Here is a 19228-nt window from a genome sequence, read left to right on the forward strand (position 1 = left end):
ATTAAATTCTCCCAGAATGCTGTTTCTGTAAAATTCATAAAGCATCCTTTGTTTTTGTAGCTTTACATTTGTTTTGTTTAAAATTCTACATTGGGTTTTCCCTTTCAGAACTAACAAAATCATTGCAAATACTACATGCAAAGCATTTGTGATACTTTCTTCTCTAGGAATGTTCGATTAGTAAATGCATTATCATCAAGAATTCATCTTCTGTCTCAGTTCTCTACTGGAAATGCTGACAAATGATTTACTTTTTTATTTAGTTTGGAAGGAGGAAAAATAATGGAGCTGAGGTTGTGACGTTAAGAGCAGACTTAAAAAAATTACTTGTGAGAACTTTTAGTTCCCTTTTCCAACACTAACAGTTCTCTGACTCTATGATTATTGTGTATTTATTTTCTCTATAACAAATGCTTCTTTATATTTTTAAAAGTGAATATACATGTAGACATCTCTAGAATTCAAATAATCAAATCATCTACTGTGTACTTCCAGGCTCCATTTTGCCCTCCATTGTTCCACCAACTTTCCAAAGTATGCTAGCATCAGAGAGGGCTCATTATGCTGTACCTGCCATCTGCAATGGCTTCCTGTTTATCCTCTTCTTGCTGAGTTTCTTTTGACCTCTGGAACACTGAGACTTCATACTTGACCTGAGATAACATCCAGCATGAAGAAAAGCAAAGCTGCATTGTACAGGAAAAAAATGACCAGATAGCTGATAACTGGATATGGGACAGTGATTCATCTCTCAAATAAAAGTCTGTTTGACATGCCAATCATATTGCTATAATAAAACATCAGAGGCAACACCTTGCAGTACTTATATGCATTTACCAAAGACACTTAAAAGATGTAAATAACTTATAAGTGTGGAAAAGTGTCTTCTGCTAGCAGTGTTTGGATATTTACATTTGGTTATTCGACTCATGTTTTTTGGAGCAACTGCATCCCACCTTTAGCATTTACCTTGGCATTATACCCCTTTTTAGCTCTTTCCTGTGCAGATGTGTGTTTTGTCGGAAGGCAAGAATAGGTATACATCTGCAGGTTTTTGAATTGCAGGCTTTTGACTCTACAGACAAATGTTTCATCAAACCATGTTGTTATCTTCATAGTTGGTAGAAGATGAATTGTGTAGCGTAAGTGGAAGCCTGAGTACAAGTTACTGAAATCTTGCCTGGCTGCAAAAGTACATTCAGTGCTTGAAAAGCCTGTATGCTTTTCTCTCTTGAAAGAATATATCTTAAACAAACTAAAATGTGCTCTTTGATAGTCCTATGGCAATGCTGTTAGCTGTGACAGGATGATAATATTAGATTTGATTGACCTTTGTGAATTATCTCAATACAAATTTTGGCCTTTGAATACTAGAGTCCATTGGCCCTGCTATTTAAGTAACACTATCATTCTGCATCAATATGCTCAGAAATTAGATTGGGGAAATATTAATGGTCAGTTTCCTATTCAAATTTAGCTTATTCATGAGTTAAATTTTTTCTGGAATTTAAAACAATTAATTTAAACTGATAGTACATCATAATTGACTTGAGATAATACAGTGTGAAGAAAAGCATAACCACATTTTACAGGAAAATAGCTAGATGGCTGAGAATTGAATTTGTAACTTTATGAAGGCTGGTTTTCATTCCAGAGACTTCCCCTACCTCCAAGAGCTACTTCTTATATATTTCAAGTGTTCCAGCATACCAAGAAAGAATTTCTGATTTTAACACCCACCCAGTATGTAGAATCCTTAGAGTGATAATATCTACATTCAGAAGATTAATTCAGTTTCAAGAAAGGAAGAGAAGTAATTCCAAAACAACAATGATTTGTTTTAATTCATGTTAACCCACAATACTGAGAACTGCCAATTGTAAGTCACTGTGCTAAATGCTTTGGAAACATAAATAATGCAAAAGGTATGGTTTCTACCTTTAAGAAGTTTATTATCTAAGAGAAAAAATATGCACAAATAGTTGTTCCTCATTATTTATCTCGGGCACCTCTGAGCTTCTCACTATTGAAAATAATACAGTTCTTAATAGAATGGGGAAAATTCTTTAGTGGCCACGTATCACAGAATCATTCTTCAAGATTGTGAAGGAAATTAGCATTTATCAAGGGTAAGCAGCCCATCCGATGCAAAGAAATAGAGTTTTCTCCAAGTTACACATTCATTTTATATAAATTCCAAATACGGTTAACTAATTTTTGGAAACCATTTTGATGATTTTTCAGCTACTGGTTTCCCTAAGCAACGTTACTGTGGCCATATGTGAAATCTATGTCTTGACACAAAGCAGCATTCTCTAAGTGTGGAGAGAAACAAACATCACCAAATGGGATTTTCACTCTAAGTCCTTTTAAGGTGATCACTTCCAGTGCAATGGGGAGCGGCTGGCTGACCCCCGGGGGTGCTCTTCAGGGCTTTGTGAGTGAAGGGAAGGCTGTGCTGTGCGTGTCCACTTTCACATTCTCACACCATGTGCGGGGAGCTCCTTCCCACCTCCCTGGTCTCCTACCACCAAACCAGTGCATCCAAACCCTATTCCTGAGATCAGCCTTTCTTATACTTCCTATCGTCGTTCTATCCCTTGTCCTCTTTCCTCTGACACCAGTCCACGATACCAGTGGGGGAGCTTAAGTGACAAGACTCACAAGCAAAAAATCTTCAGGGCTCTTGTTAACCTCTGAGGTGCAGTGTGAGGAATAGTGACCTTGATCTCTCCCTCACCAATTTAGAATCTAGTATCAAGACAACTCTAAAGTAGAGCAAACACTAGGAATAAAAGAAAGGCCATGGTCCAAGTGGCACAGAGGGAAGTTTCTGCTTGAATCAGCATTCGCTTCTGCAGTATTGGAGATCATCAGTAATTCCTTCGCCAGCGCTCGTGTTCAGCACAATTACCATGCTATGCTAAGCACAGCAGAGGTCTCACACTCCTGTAAGATGAGATGCCCAGAGAAAGAGAAGACTGGAGATGTTTAAAGATTTGTTTCTTACATGGCTTTAATTTGAAATCCTTTCATTCTGAAGATGTCTGGATACTGAGATAGAGCGAATGAAAGCAGTACATTCCTGTTACAGATTCAGCCAAGCATCTCCCTTATTTGAAAGGCTTAATCAGCACACTCAGGAACAAGATGTGAGACATCTTGAGGCACTGTTTCCTTGTCAGCTGAAAGATCAATAAAGTGCAGGCTCCATTCTTTGCCACGCTCCAGAAAATGAATTTGCAGAGTGAGAAGGACTTCACTTTGAAGCTATTTTATTTGTGCGTGAACTTGGCAAAGGCAGAGAAGTTGCTCTGGGAGAGCATGTGAGGCTTGGCCCCAGCTGGCCTTGTTGCTCTTGCTCAGCCTTCCAGGTGACATCACTCACTTGCTCAGTTCATCTGAACAGCAGGGCCTCAGGTCAGAGGCATTTCCAGGCCACTCAGACAATTCAGGCAAAGCAGTTATTTAACTGATTATGTAAATGACACCTAAAAGCCTTTGGTAATCATTGTTGATTGGACTCATTTATTTAGGATTATTGTTGAATCTGACAAAAGCAAGCACAATACCAGAGATACATAAACACAGCTCTTATGGTCAGGAAATGTAGACCACCATGTCCTACTGCCATACTTGACAGTGATCAAATTGCCACTGGTCCCACTCTAGGGGTAACGGTGGACAATTTCAGAAATACCTGGTTACTCTGTGGCAACTAGTTGAAAGAGAAGTAACCTATTTGACTGCCAGTCCGTGTTTTTTTTTTTTTCTTATGGAAGAAATGCATTCCCTCTTTACTCAGCATGTAAACAACTTCTAAAGGCTTCAGTATCTGTGTACTCTTGAGAGACTAAGTGAAATAAGTTTTTAATTTAAAAATAAATTACACAAAATGTTACAATGTTAGCTGTAATTTTTACTGTTTATTTACCTTTTATATTTACTTTAAGATTAATTTTCTGCTAAGAATGAGGCTTGCTGCTGGATACTATATGGGATATAATCCCTGTCTACAAAGGGGCTCCCCATTTTGTGGGACAGCAGATGTACACACATGGATAAGCCATGGGGCAAGGAAGTTCTGCGTGTGGTCTCAGCTTAGAGGCAGGTTTTCAATTTTCAATCCTGTCTCTGCAGCCTGGTTGATGTGAATGTAGCCCATAGGGTTCTGCATGGTAATAGCAGGTGGGACTAAAACAGGTCCCCTCAAATGCAATCCACCAGCAAGAATAATTTTTGATAAAATTTTAAGGAAGGAATTAGATTCAAAGGTGTTATTTGTGAGACATGGCCAATCCCTTAACTGGGAGCTGCTATCTGCTATTTACTATCTGTCACCCTCGAAGATACTCCATTTCTCTCTTCCATTCTACATCTAATTAACACTAGCTCTGCTCAATTTTAACTTCTAAGTATGCTTTGAACTTTTCCATTTCCCTTTCAGACCTGCATCATTTTTCACCTGGACCATGGTAGTAGCTTGCTATTTGGCCATAGTTTTGTCCCCTCTTCAGTCATTCATATTAAATGATAATATCACCATAGTTAGAATCCTTCAAAAGCTCCCCATCACTAATAGAATCAATTTTTCTCAGCAAAATAATCTAGGCTATCTCTGCCTCTTCATCCCATCGTTGACTATCCTCTGACCAGCCCGTCTTGGTCTAGTAATACTGATCTGCCTCTACTTCCCTAATCATACCAGGCTGTTTCCTATCTCTCTGTCTGCCCTTCCTTTCTTTTCACTATGTTAATCCCTACTCTATTCCAGGAAGTCTTTCCCTGAAGCCCAAGCTGGCTTATAATTCCCTCTCCCATTCTCCCAGGGAATCCTGTGCATGCAGCCTCACAGCCTCTGCCCTATTATATTAAAATGTTTCCTTCAGAAAACCAGTACAGTAAATCTAGTGCAGTAGCTGACTTTGGCTTCTCACTCAGATTTATGTCACCTCTCAGAAAGGCCATCTCTGATCATCTCATACTCCCACCTGGTTCACCCTTTTTTTTTCTTTCACTTATCACTTCATGGTATTTCCTTGTTTATTTAAGTGTTTGTGTATAGTTTGTCTCTCCACTAGAATATGAACTCTGAGAGCTGAGGCTTTTTCTGCCTTGTTCATCCCTGTATCTCCACTGCCTGGAAAAGTGCTTGGCATATAGTAGGCCTTTAATGAATATGCATTTTTCAAAACTGAATTTAATGAATGGAGAATGGATGGATAGATGGATATATTGATGAATAGATGGGCATGTAGTAAGAGGTCAATAAATTAGTCAAGACTGAATAAACCTATCCATATTAGATAAGCAGTATATAGGCCAATAATGGTAGTAGGTCAATTTTTTAACACCTGTAAAGGGACACAGACCACCATAATACCTCAATATTTACTTCTGTGACTCACTGCCAGACTGTTGTCTACTATTTTAAGGTATCCCAATTTGTGAAAGCTCTGTCATATCCTGAGTACCAACTAGTAATATTCTACACGTTTCCTTCATGTTAATTTTCCTATCTTCTCTCCTAGTATGTTTATGCACACATCCCCATATAAAAACACAGAAGAAAAAGAAATTCAGAATCAACTTTTAAAGAATTACTGAACTCTTCACTCTATCAGTTGACATTATTTTCTGTTTGTGCACAGAGCATTTGGCTTAAATTCTAGACTCATTTTTTATGAGTTTAACTTCCCTCCTCAAAGGTTTCCTCATTTATGAAATAGGTGTGATAATCTTTTTTTCCTTGAAATATTATTTTGATTATGTGAGGAAACATATGTGGATGCATTTTTCAGACTTCAGAATGCTTGTCTAATATTGTTTTTCAAATATTATTTCATATCCTTCCCTCACTTATGGATAGTGATAGCAGTGTATATCTCCATATTATCTTTCTTTTAAGCATCTTATTGTTTGCTGCTTAAGGTCACTTAATCTTAGGTGTATAATCATTTGCATTCTGAATTGCAACTCCATTAGTTTTTATAATTGTTGCATTTAATAGGACATTGGGGAAGTGGATGGCACAGGCAAAAGGAAACTGGATTTTGAACCTTTTATTATGATGACATCCATTTGATTGTGGTCCAAATGATGAGTGAAGGAAAGCTAGTGTGTGACAGCTTTCCAGTGTGAAATAAAGTGTAAGAGTTGGATTTGCTTATTAGTTTGCTGTTTAGGGGGAAAAAAATCCCCCAATACCAATATTTAGCACATATTTATTGAGCTCTTCTTGTGTACAAGCCAAGCCACTGTGAGCATCTAAGGATGCAGCAGTGTGAGATCTGGTGCCTGCTCCACAGGAGCTAAAAGGCCAGGATTACCTCATCTCTAAAGAGAGAAATGCAAGTGGCCTTGTAGAACCAAGCTCATTCACAATTTATAGTCACAAAGGCAAAGCACTGTTTACCTTTCCTTACCTCACAGCTGGTGAATTAGGGGTCACCATAACCACAATTTTTAAAATGAGAAAAATTGAGGACTACTCAATTTTTAAGGAATTAAACTGATACCGCACAGACTCATGCTTTGGTCAAGAATCCCCCAGAGTCATGTTCCCTCTGCTGGGCTTTAGTGATCAGCAACATAAAGTATAGTATGTAAGTGAATGTTACAAAACGTTTTATTTAAAAAAAAAAAAAAAAAATTGTGGAATTGAGAACTGAGAAAAGAAGTATTCTTCAGTTTGACATCACAACGAGATAGCTCATGTGAAAATATTTTGTAAGCTGTGAAGCCCTATATAAGTATAACATGTCAATATATTTTTTTAAATTATATTTTATCTGAATGAATGACTGTTGAGGGCATGACAAAGATTGGGAGCCTTATGGCGGAGTAAAAAATTGCAAATATATTTTTTAAATTGCTCATTGGTGTTTGGCCTATATGATAATGCAACAGTTCACAGCCACTGTGTTTGTTGATATAGTAACTAATAAAGGGAGGTTGGTAGATTAAGAGTGGTGACAAAGTAGACATACTGAATAGTGTAGTTTGAGGTCTAATTTTGTTTAAAATGGTTAAAAATTCAGTGAAGATATCCAATTCAGCATAAGGTCTTTAGAAGTAAACAACTAAATGGTACACAGTTTTTTCTAAGGCTAAGCAGTTTAATTAATCAAAGCTGGCTCTCTAACTCTGCCATGCCACTGACGGGCCTACAATAAATGGCCTCCCTGCCTGCTGCATTTTTCCATCCAAACATTGTACAAATCAAGGACAAGCATCCTTGAGACTCTTTTTAATGGCAATTTTCTTAAAAAGCCAGGCTCCTGCAGTTGCTTAAAATCAAAGAGCATCATGAAAGTTTCTTAGTGCTTTTATGAAATCTGAAAAGATCTTGAAGTTTGAAATGCAAGCAAAGCAAGAGGCCAAAGTCTCAACATTTGAGTTTTCAACATTAATTTTTTAGGAATGTGGAAATCAGATTATTATCATTGGCTTCTAATACTGCTACTCTAAAAACGAATGGCTTCTTAATTTAATGACTTCAAAGTGATATAGTGCACCTTTATAAAGTGCTAAAGAGTTCTAAATACAATTCTTTAGAAAAGATCTTACTACTTAAATTTAACTTATCAAGTGAATGATTTGTCAGCTGTCAATCACAGAGATGCAATTTTTGCTGTATTAATGTCATCTTTACTAATAACAACTGATTAAGATGATTACTTATCCACACATTTTTGTTTTTATAAAAAGTGTTTAAAAGTTTTAAATTCATTGGGGAAATGTTAGTAAGTAATGTGCTTAGAACTACTTATTATCTGAGCTTGGAATAGAAAAAAGAAACATGTTTACACTTAGTGAAAAAATGGTTACCAGTGAGAAACATCTTTGTAACTTTTTAAAATATTATACTCCAGTGGCAAAGTTCTTCCTTTCATATTTTCAATCTCAATCTGAGTGTATTTAATTACTGACAATCATTAGACTTCAATAGTAATTAAAATCTAAAATATGCTTGGTAGCAATCACTGATCAAGTTGACTTATATACAGTAACATTTAATAACAGCAGTATGCTCCTTTCATATTTTCAGGAATTCTAGTATGTTATAGTGTATTTTATAATAGAATTATCATATGTATTTTACAAATCTAATTTTGCAATAAGTTGAATGTAGTATATGAAATGTTAATGAAATTAAGAAAACTAGGCATTACTTTTTATTATATTGTTCTGAATTTTCAAAACTGAATTCACAATAAATGTACTTTCTGGTGAAATTTTAGGAAATAATTAAGAAATTTGAATGCATATGATATATAGTACATATATAATTTTTAAATTGATTTACCTTCATTTCTAATCTTAAAATCTAAACGCTTTTGGTATCTGAGAACATATTATTTGAGTATATTATGCTTTAATCTTAGTATTTAAAATTTTTATTAGGAAATTTACCTTGAATTTCCAAGTCGCATATTTAAAGAACAATAAAAGAAAAAAACTAAAATGTCTGTGTAAAATCCCAATTGATAGAGTTGTGGATTTCGAAATGTAAATATTTTAATATCTTGATTTACTGAGTGGTATTTATACTGCTCTATATAATGTCTGAGTGCTTACCTGCTTACTCTATAAAAATAATTTGTCTACATATTTCCTGTTACTTATAACATATCACAAGTTATCATTATTATAATTTTAAATGTTGACAGATTTACACATTGCCCTTTTTGTGGAAGCATAACTGACAGTGGTTATAAAAATTTAACTTAAAAAATTTATAGAAGTGGGAAATGCTAAGTCACTATGAAAATGATTTTGATACAAACCTCAGATGTAGGCTAGTCAAGAAATAATGGATCAACAGATATTTATTGAGGAATTATGATTTGTGGGGCATGCTAATGGGAATATAAAATATGAGAGAGACCTTTTAAGGACATTACACTTTTGTTAATGTGATCAGCAAAGGGTAACAGTACATAACGCAGAATCACAGTGCAGAAGGGACATGTCTGTTCAGGTGCCACATTCAAAGCAAAGGAAGAAGAGAGTGGCATAAGAGCAAGAGTTATTTCCTGGGCTTCCCTGGTGGCGCAGTGGTTGAGAGTCCGCCTGCCGATGCAGGGAACACGAGTTCGTGCCCCGGTCCGAGAGGATCCCACATGCCGCGGAGCGGCTGGGCCCGTGAGCCATAGCCGCTGAGCCTGCGCGTCCTGGAGCCTGTGCTCAGCGACGGGAGAGGCTGCAGCAGTGAGAGGCCCGCGTACCCCAAAAAGGAAAAAAAAAAAAAAAAGAATTATTTCCTTCATGTAGTGATCAGTAACAAATCTGTAAATTCCGAGGGGCTTGAATGGCATGATGGTCCACGTTGAAATCACTTTAAAAATATCTCCCATCTAATCTAACAGCCATATTTTGATATGGATTATTTCTAATACATTCAAACTTTTTTCCTCATTTGTTCCCAGAATGCTCGGGCCCATTGGGAATTGAAGGTGGAATCATTTCAAATCAGCAAATCACAGCTTCATCTACCCACCGAGCTCTTTTTGGACTCCAGAAATGGTATCCCTACTATGCACGTCTTAATAAGAAGGGGCTTATAAATGCCTGGACAGCTGCAGAAAATGACAGGTGGCCATGGATTCAGGTAACAGATGGGATGGAACAAGGTTACTGGCAACGAATGACCAGAGTCATTTCACAAAGAAGATAGTGAGGGTCCAAAGTGTGACTTTTCTTCATGGTCACAGAGGAAAGGATGATTTAACTAGAGTCCAAATGGACTATAAACTCTGAAACTGTGGGAAACATGCACATTCCATTGGAAAGTGTGTTAAGAGGGTTAAAAATGTTAAAATTCTTGTGTTATAAATATCACAATCTTAAGGTACACATCAAAGAGGGAGGTTTTTACATATACCATGTGTTCCTTAGTACTGTGTTAACATTTAGTAGCAACTTTGGATACTTCAAGAGTATAAAAATTGTGTCTTTTCCTTCTCTGTCTTAAGTAGTTCCATATGTGCAAATATAGAACATGCAATGGATTATGATAATACCTCAAATGTCTTTAGAACCCTCTTTCAATAGCTGAGTGTGTTTCAATTCATACTCTATTATTTATTAGCATCAGTCAGCTATTTTTTTTTTAAACATGAGAAAACAATGCCATACCAAGAGACTAAGTGATTTCCCAAAGATATGATGGAAGGTAGTAATGCCTGCATCTTATATTTTATCTACTTAAATACTTTTTGAGCCCTTAGCTGAAGTGAGACAGGAAACTACCTATTTGGAGACAGAAAAGGTAATCAAACTATGATTTCTGTGAAAGATTATACTTCTGTTGGTGGGGAGCATGTTAACAACATCTAACAAGTCATTGATGTGTGCTGAAGAGAGGGAAAATCCAGTATACACTGGGGTCAGAGGAGGAAGTAATTAATTATCATGAGAAAGCCTCACTGGAAGATAGCTTTTAAGATAGGCCTTGGAAGATGGCTTTCAGTAGAGACCAGATATCAAGGGAACAGCATGATCCAAGATGCTAGGTGAGAACCTGGGCAACGCCAAGTAGAAAATCATGACCTGTGTTTAGGTTGCTAGAGGAATGCATTCAAATTCAGTGTGTGAGTTCAGCACGCTGTAGGATTTATGAATACCAAAAGGTTTTGGCTTTATTCCATTGGAATAGGGAGTTATTAGAGAATTTTGATTTGTTTAGGTAGCTGATGTGTTTTATGTGTTGACTACATAGTTTGAGTCCGAGGTAATTTTTAAGATAGGAATCCATGATGTGGTGTTATAGCAGAAGATAGAGACTGCTTTATAGGCAGTTAATAGAAAGGGAAATTGATTTACGGCCAAGTAGTATGATTTCTGTAGTACTTTCAAAACAGGGCCAAAACCTCCTTCAGATATATCTTTGCTCAGATTTCTTATGAATTTTTACATATCCTATATACATTCTTTTATCTATATGGCTCCATGTGGTTGCCTGATATTCTTGTTTTGTTTTATGAATTTAATTTGCATGCATTTGCAGAAATTCCTGCTTAAGTTGCACGTGATTTTTCTAATCTACAGCCACATGCACAAAGAAAATTCCAGAGAGTGGAAATGGCACCTTTTTACAGTTTTGATCATAGACTAATGAAGTTCCAGTTAAGTTTTAAATGAACACAAAACAACAAAAAATGCTTGTATTCTATTTGCTAAAAATCATTCCAGAGACCATTCTTTAAGTTGACCTTATGAAATGTATTTATAGGATTGAGGTCATGATAAAACTTTAGAAATTATGATTCATAGCAGAAATTGTAGAGCAATTGAGAGATGATGTCACAAGTTTGCATCAGGGTTTCTATTTGACAAATTGTTTGTGAGCGTCAGTGATTTCCTATTTCAATAAACCATAAATAACACACTTTGGCAGTTTTTTTCTCTGAGAAGCACCTTATGATTGTTTTATATCCTGATTTTTCATTTATTTTGTCACGGTTTATTGCCTACTTAACACTATGCAGAAGTCTTTCAGAGTGTGAATGAATTTTAAGTTTTCTTTATCCCAGTGATTTTAGGTAGAAATAACCTCAGTGAAACAGGACAGTGGTAGACTCTTAGAGGAACTTAGATTAAATATAACTTTATCAACCTAAGTAGAATAATTAAATACTTCTTTTAAGGGCAGTCTTTTACTGTTAGTGCTATGGTTATTATTTTTCTTTTGGTGTAGAGATGATAATAAACTCTTAGAGAAAAACAAGTAAAAGTAAAATAAAAGGGTTTATATTAGATGAGGAAATCTTGCATATGATGGAAGGAAAACTGAAAACTCACCATTGCTATTCAATACGTACTTCATGATTGTGTTCAGAGTATTATGTTATTATATTCTCTAATAACATCTTATTTTCTAAGTTATTTTTCTAAAAAGAAAAGGTGTATCCCTTTCTTAAAGGAAAACCGTATCTAGGAGGCTCTGGGAAGTCTAAATATGTACCAAATATTCTTTGTTTGAGCATTAGTAATTTCCCTTGTCATTTAATTCTTTTATTTATATTCAGTCCTTCAAATGAAACATTTGAGTACTTTCCTTAAACTCACTTATAATGAGCGCAGTATTCCTCTAATCTTTCAGGTGTATGAGACACATGCCCTAATTAGTATTCAGTTTCATTTTCTCCCTTGTCTTGATGAAATGAAAATTGAAATGGCCATTTTTAAATTTACACACTCAGCATGCAATTATGGATAGTACCCAATATTCATAATTAGTTCTGAATGTAAGCGGTTAGTACAGTAAATTCAGTTAAACAAAGTTTTCTTTTTTCTTTTTTTTTTTCAAGTTTTTCTGACCTTTATTTCCTCACCCAGATTTTTTTCCAAGTAATAAATAACCACCACCTTCAACACTAACTGGGTCATTAGCACCCTGGAATATCAATTTCCTTTTTGACTGATATGTCAGAAATAACAACTTTGCAGAATTATGGAAATATGCCTTGTAATATATAAAAATTAAAAGCTTATCTAAACCTTCTGGGAACTTTGCTCACTGAATCAGATCAGCCAGGATGATTATTTATTATTTATTTTAAAAGATAAATATTTTCTATTCCTGTTATTTTTCTCTTCTTTTTTTATAGCTACATGTAGTTTTCATTTATTGTTTGTTTGTTTGTTTTTTAATTTCCAAGGTGATTTTGTTTGTATATGTTCTTTCTGGGATGCATATACATTGGATTTCCAGGCATTTATTTATTCATCCGTTCAACAAACATTTACTAAGTGAGTGTCTACCCTGTGGTCTGTTCTCTACTGGGCACTAGAAAAAAGATAGTATTTGCCTTCACAATGCTTTCAATCTAGAATATAGAAAAGTAAGCAAACATAATAGTATGACATGTGTAGCCTGGTCTTACATCATCTGCTAACCAGTCTATTTGAAACATAATACTTTATTATATCCAAACAGTCAATTTTTAATAGAGCTTTTGTTAAACTAAAAACTAGTTTGGCATATTTATAGAATATGAAAGGAGAGAAATTCCCATTACACTATATATTACATAGATATATTATTATATGCTGATCTATTTGATGGGTATATTAAGGCAAAGCCATAATCTTCCTTTGAAAGTTAATTTACCAGTAGTTGTTTCAGTGCTAGTATTTTACCACAGAAAAATAGATCTTGATCTTTCTATTTTAAATAATTCATTACCCTTTTAGAAAATGTGAATATTGAACTTAATATGTTCCTTTTCTATATCCCTTTTCTATAGTTTAGTGGGCGGTGGGGTGGGGTAGCTATTTCTCAAACTTTAATGTGCCCAGGAATCACATAGGTCACTGGATAAAAATAAAAACTTCTGGATTGTCCCACAGACCTATTTATTGCAGGTCATCCTCAGACTGCACTGTAAAAACAGGGCTCATCAGCTCATAAAGCCTGGTTTTGTACTGCCTGAGATACATTAAAAATAAATAAATGAAATGCAAAAAACACTTTTGCTTGATGATCTGAGCACTTTGTTGTTGGAACTGCAAGTAGTGATAACTGCATGGGTGGAAGGAGAGGAAACGACAGTGAAGAAAAATGAGGAAGAATAGTAGGAATTATGTGACCCGCAAAAAGTCTGTAAACTAGAGGGAGGCAGAACCATGTTGTATATCCTAGTCAGAAGTGCGTCCTCCCTTTAGCAGCAATTCCTAAGTAGTCATTATTCATTAGTCATAAAGTCTTTAAGTATTTTCAACAGTTAGTGTTCTTAAATGGCTATTAGATTCTTCTTTGTTAGAAAAGTTTAAATACCCAAAAGCAAGACCATCTGACTTTTGCATTTTAAACAAAATAATAGTGTGGAATACATGGACCCAAAAGAGACTTATGTGAGCACAAGTTATGTTACAAGTTCACATTTCTGGAATATAAATTCCATATGTGGTGGGGTTTTTTAAACTTTGTGAACTAGGTATTTAAAATGCTGCAAAAAATAAGAATAATCATATATTTCATTTCAAAAGCCTATATATAATATGTTTGAAGACTTTTTTGGTACTTATAGGCACCTGGAGCTCCTTGAAACACAAAAACCGTTTTTAAAATCATAAAATTAAAAAGTTGATTTTTTTTTTCCAGGTTGTTTTCTAGTTACAGAACCTGAATTGCACAGAATCGAATCTGTCTTTACCACTTCTCCGTTCAAGTAGAATATGTTTTAACCTGTTTTTTCCTGAAAAAAGCTACATTCTCAGATACACTCCCATTCATACTAAACATCTCTCTAAGGTTAATTACATCTAGACATTAATATATTGCTTCTAATCATCTTTGTTTAAAATAGTAATCTTGTATGGAAAATTACTATTTTCCTTTAAGTTGTTTATTAGAGGTGAGCTTCTACACATAGTTGTGTATGCTTTTAAAAAATGTTACGTTTTAATGTTTAAAAACAAAAAGGCACTTAGCATTAAGTAAAAATGGCATGATGCATCTTTACTGAGATATATTGATAATATATATATTATCAATATATTTATTGACAAATAAATATATTGATAATAAATATATTATCAATATATAATATTGACAATAAATATAGTTAGTCTCTAATTATTTGGTCATTTACCACATTTATACTAATACTAGTGCATATTGCTTGCTTATTTGCTTTAATGGATGTGTTTTGGATCTTAACTCCAGATTCTCTGAGCTACGGAATAGATGACTAACCAGATAGCAATTGTTCTCTAATATAAAAGAAGCTGCATTGGGAATCTCTTCTCTTTCCTCTAAGCTGCTTCCTCTCTTTTAGCACCCAAGACCTCATTGACCTGGATTTCTTGCTGTTGCTCGATTTCACCTGGCTGTTTGCTGCTGTTGTGGTTAGGCACATACACTTCCTGGCTTTTCTATTGACCATTTACCAACCTTCTTTAGATTCAGCTCCTTTGTTGCCTTTTCTATAAAGTGATTCCTGAAATTCCTGCTTTTTATCTCCAAAGTCATAAGTGACTACACTGTCCTTTTTTCCCACTCTGCCAACTGTATATTTCAATCATAGCAGCTAATATACTTAACATAAAAGGGTCTTTGTTTACCTTTCTCCTATATCACTTGAGAGTTAGTATTACACCTGATTTAAGTCTATTTCCATAGCACCTTGAATTAAAAAAAAAAAAAAAACTATGTTGGATAGATGCAGATAATGATAGAAGAAAAGAGACTACTGAACAAAATAGATCGGAGAGAGATAGTGGTTGTTTTCACATGGTAATCATACTGCACTGAGTGGTATTGAGAATGTCCAAACAACTTAGCTCATCTCTATGTTCAGCTGTTATATACTTACATGTGAATTGTGCCCTCTAAGCATGATCCCATTGGTGCCATATGTGCTACATCTCTACACAATATGAGGAATTCCTCACGTATCTGGGCAGCAGAGGAATCAAGTTTTCTGTAATTCCAGTGGCCCATACTTTCCTCCGTAACCACGGCAAACCACTTTTATGTGCAACGTTAGATGAGCGTGGGTAATATTTGTAAGGTGTTTGCCAGGAAGTCTGCTAATTAAACCCGGAGTGCCAAACACCAAAATTTTCATCTTCTCCTATCCTGGTTATGTTCTGTTCCAGAAATGTTAAAGAAAAAACGTCTATCTTAACTTCTTGCAAAGTTTTTATAAGTTTGTTATTATAATCACACCACCAGAGTTTGAAACTTTAGACATTACCGTTGTTAAAATAATCATATTATTTTAATATCTCTCTTAGTCTCTCTCTAAGATTAATTTACCATAGAGAAACATTTAAAGTACTAGTATTTCCCAAGCTTATGCTATGTCATTTTTGCCCTTACAGAAATGTCAAAAAAAATCCAACTAAATGTATTAGTATTATTCATAAAATATAGAATATGAAGAGTTACAGGGAGTTGTTTTAACACAATTTTTAGTATCTATTAAGCTGTTAGTAGATAATTCAGTAAAACACTCATATATAAAAGACTTTTTCATTATATGTACTTGCTATACATTTTGGCCATGAGGAAAACATTTCCAACTTATCTTCTGTATTTACAAAGGTTGAGATTTTTTTTTTTTTGTGCTACGCGGGCCTCTCACTGTCATGGCCTCTCCCGTTGCGGAGCACAGGCTCTGGACGCGCAGGCTCAGCGGCCATGGCTCACGGGCCCAGCCGCTCCGCGGCATGTGGGATCTTCCCGGACTGGGGCACGAACCCATGTCCCCTGCACCGGCAGGCGCGCTCTCAACCACTGCACCACCAGGGAAGACCAGAGGTTGAGATTTTAAATGTCTTGTGGTTCGTTTAGTTCCCAATGTCTCATGAATATTACCAGAGTGATTTTTTTTTTTTTTTTTTTTTTTTTTTTTTTTTAGTTTATGATACTGGTAGATTGAAATGGAGATCATCTGAATTGATTGAAAATAACTCTCTGTCATGGAAAAAACAAAACATTCAAAGTTTAATATCTCTGGGTTTTCCAATCTACCTTGATCACCTTCATGGCAAACTTACTCTGGTTCCCTCTTCAAATCTCTTCACGTGACCATCTGGGCAGCCTCTGGGCTATATATCCCAATTTATGGCACTTAGGACTAAAGGAGACAGAACCCGAAGTTCCTGTCATCTTTCAGAGTTTCTGGTAACTTTTCTCCGATGTTACCAAATGCTCTCGTGAACGTGAGTCTGCCGTGCCTGTGGATCCAGCTTCAATCCAAGGTGTTAACTGTGCTTATGAGACCTGCCCGTGGGAGATTTTGCTTATGAGTCCGCGTCAGCTACTGCCTCCAATGCAACAGTTCGTTCTGAAAGGGCTGCAGCAGCACCTCCTGCAAGGGCAGAGGAGGTCTGCTGGTAGCCTGTCCTGAGTCCTTAGGTGGGGGTAGAAAGGCCGAGAAGCAAGAGGAAAAGTGAGAGTCTGAGCTAAAGGTTTGATTGTCTCTTTATGTTTATCGTCTGGGAACTAGTGGGATTACTATTTGGACTGAGCTGAAGGAAACCCTTATTTCCACTGTAGACACTGAACAAATTTATTCTGCCCCAAGGCCTCACTGAAAACCTCCTTGTGTTGAAAATGTGACCAAGTACCAAGCCACTTGGCCTGATTCTGAAAGCTTTAGTTTTTTGAGACAGTAATTAATTTGAAACCATTTCAATTTGGGGGATTCGGTTGTTGTTTAAAACTAACTGAATATGGTTAGATTTAAGTGCAGAAAAAGTTACTCTAGTCACTGATACTTTGGATCCAGCTGAGTCTCATTGTCCATACTATTATGTATTAGCTTGAAAATAATCTAACAGCTAGCACTGTATGCTATTTCAACTACTTGGTGTATATTAAATCCATAATTCCATGTAATTGGTATTGTTCTTATACCCATTATTCAGATAGGGACATCTAGGCACAGAACGATAAATTGTCCAAATTGACTAATCTAGTAAATTGCATGGTTGGGATTTAAACACAGACAGCTTGTGTGAGAGGCCAGCGCTAAGCCATTCCTAACCTCTGTACTATCCTTACTTTGAAAGCTCTTGGAAGTGCCCTTTTATTTATTTATTTATTTATTTATTTATTTATTTTTTGGAGGTACGGGGTGGGCACTGGTAGTGGGTATGGGGGGAGTCTTGGATTTTCTTAAATCTTTATAAAGTAGCTATTGTATTTTATAAAATTTATATCTGCCCATAAGCAAGCAGTGCACCTCTAGGCTGGGGCAGTAGTTCTCAAATGTCAACTACATAAAAATTATCTGGAGGGCTTTTTAAATATAGCCCCCATCCTTAGAGTTCCTGAATTAATAGGTCAGGGTTGGAACCCAGGGGACTACATAATAAGCAGACACCTCAAGTGGATTGTGATAGTGGAGATCCTTAGGAAAAAAAGTAGTAATCACTACCCTGATGGAGCTCACAGTCTAGCAAGAGAGATATACTTCTCCTTGAATGTGCCCCTTTCACTATTAGAAGCAACTTAATTAAATAAAGATGTTGGAGAATAGTATATTGTTCTTCCAAATGAGACATCAGTGTGGGATATTTTAAAGTAATGGATGGCATCAAGACATCACAATTCTAAGACCCAACTACTTAAGCTGCTTTGGTGATATTTTATTATTAACCTGCCTGTATGAGTTGTCTGCCTTAAGTGGAATCCCCATTCCTCCATGAACTGGAAATAGTAATGCTTAATTGTTTTCAAAGGATTTTTGCCTATGACATGAGGCCTTCAATAATTAAGTCATAATTAAATAGTAAAAGGGTTGTATAATATCCACATCTCTGGAAGACCAGGCTTTAAATGTTTTATTTTTAAAACCTCAGCTGGGTCTTAGGAGTCTTTAAGGAAGAAATACTTATTCTCTATGCAACCAGAGTATAATGAAAACATCAAAAATCCATCTACATTTTAATTATTAAAGGTGAATTTAGTATGTTCACCATTTTTGAGGATGACATCGAAGAGCTTATTCCAGATGGAAGGAACAGGATGAACAAAGTCACAAAGGAGATGGAGGGAACTCAAGGTACCACAGGGACTGGTTTACTATACTGAAAATTTGGGTACATGTGGGGGTGGGGGGGGCGGTGGGAGGGTGCGGAATAAGAGGATAAGGGTCTACAAAGGAAAGGAGACATCAAAAGGTGAAATACATCAATACTGGATGAAGGTGGCACTTGATGGTTATTGAAGAGTTTTCAGCAGGTTATTAATACTGTCAGAACTAGACTTTAGGAAGGTGGCATGTCAGTGGTGTGGTGCGTGTTATGTGTATACAACACAAAGCCTAGTGCTAACGAGGCTTTTAGTAAAATTTTATTGAATAAATGCTGTGTTTAATGCAGAGGCGAGTCTAGGAGCAAGCACACCAGTTGAGAGGCTTTTATGGCTAACTGCCCAGAGGAGGACCTGAATGAGACTGGCAGCTGTTGAAATAAAAATAAAAGATCAAACTGTAAGAGGGTTTGAGGGTGCATCACTGAGAACTGATTCAACTGTGTGTTATGGGAGGGGAGGGAGGAAAACAGTAAGAAAAATTAAATTCCAGGGTTTTGAGCCTGAGCATGATTTTGGTACCATTAACAGAAATGTAGAAATCAGGAGTTGGTCTGCTTGGAAAATGATGCATATATTTTGGGCCTCGGTGATTTACCTAGAGAAAATAATATCCAGCATAAAGTTGGAAAAATGAGTTTGCTCTGTATAGAGAGTAGAAGTGGATCAAGTGGA

General features: G+C 35.9%; 1 protein-coding gene across 2 annotated transcripts in view; it reads left to right on the plus strand.

Annotated features, from left to right (window-relative positions):
* The window catches only part of EDIL3 (EGF like and discoidin domains 3), a 443350-nt gene that overhangs the window by 277858 nt on the left and 146264 nt on the right, over positions 1-19228 (plus strand). For both annotated transcript variants that reach the window (XM_007448349.1, XM_007448350.1), the window contains one exon: positions 9432-9613. In XM_007448349.1, coding sequence (XP_007448411.1) covers positions 9432-9613 — 182 coding nt within the window. The remainder of the gene's footprint in view (positions 1-9431; positions 9614-19228) is intronic.

The sequence above is a fragment of the Lipotes vexillifer genome, unplaced genomic scaffold, assembly GCF_000442215.2.
Source record: "Lipotes vexillifer unplaced genomic scaffold, Lipotes_vexillifer_v1.1 scaffold654, whole genome shotgun sequence".
Taxonomy (NCBI): domain Eukaryota; kingdom Metazoa; phylum Chordata; class Mammalia; order Artiodactyla; family Lipotidae; genus Lipotes; species Lipotes vexillifer.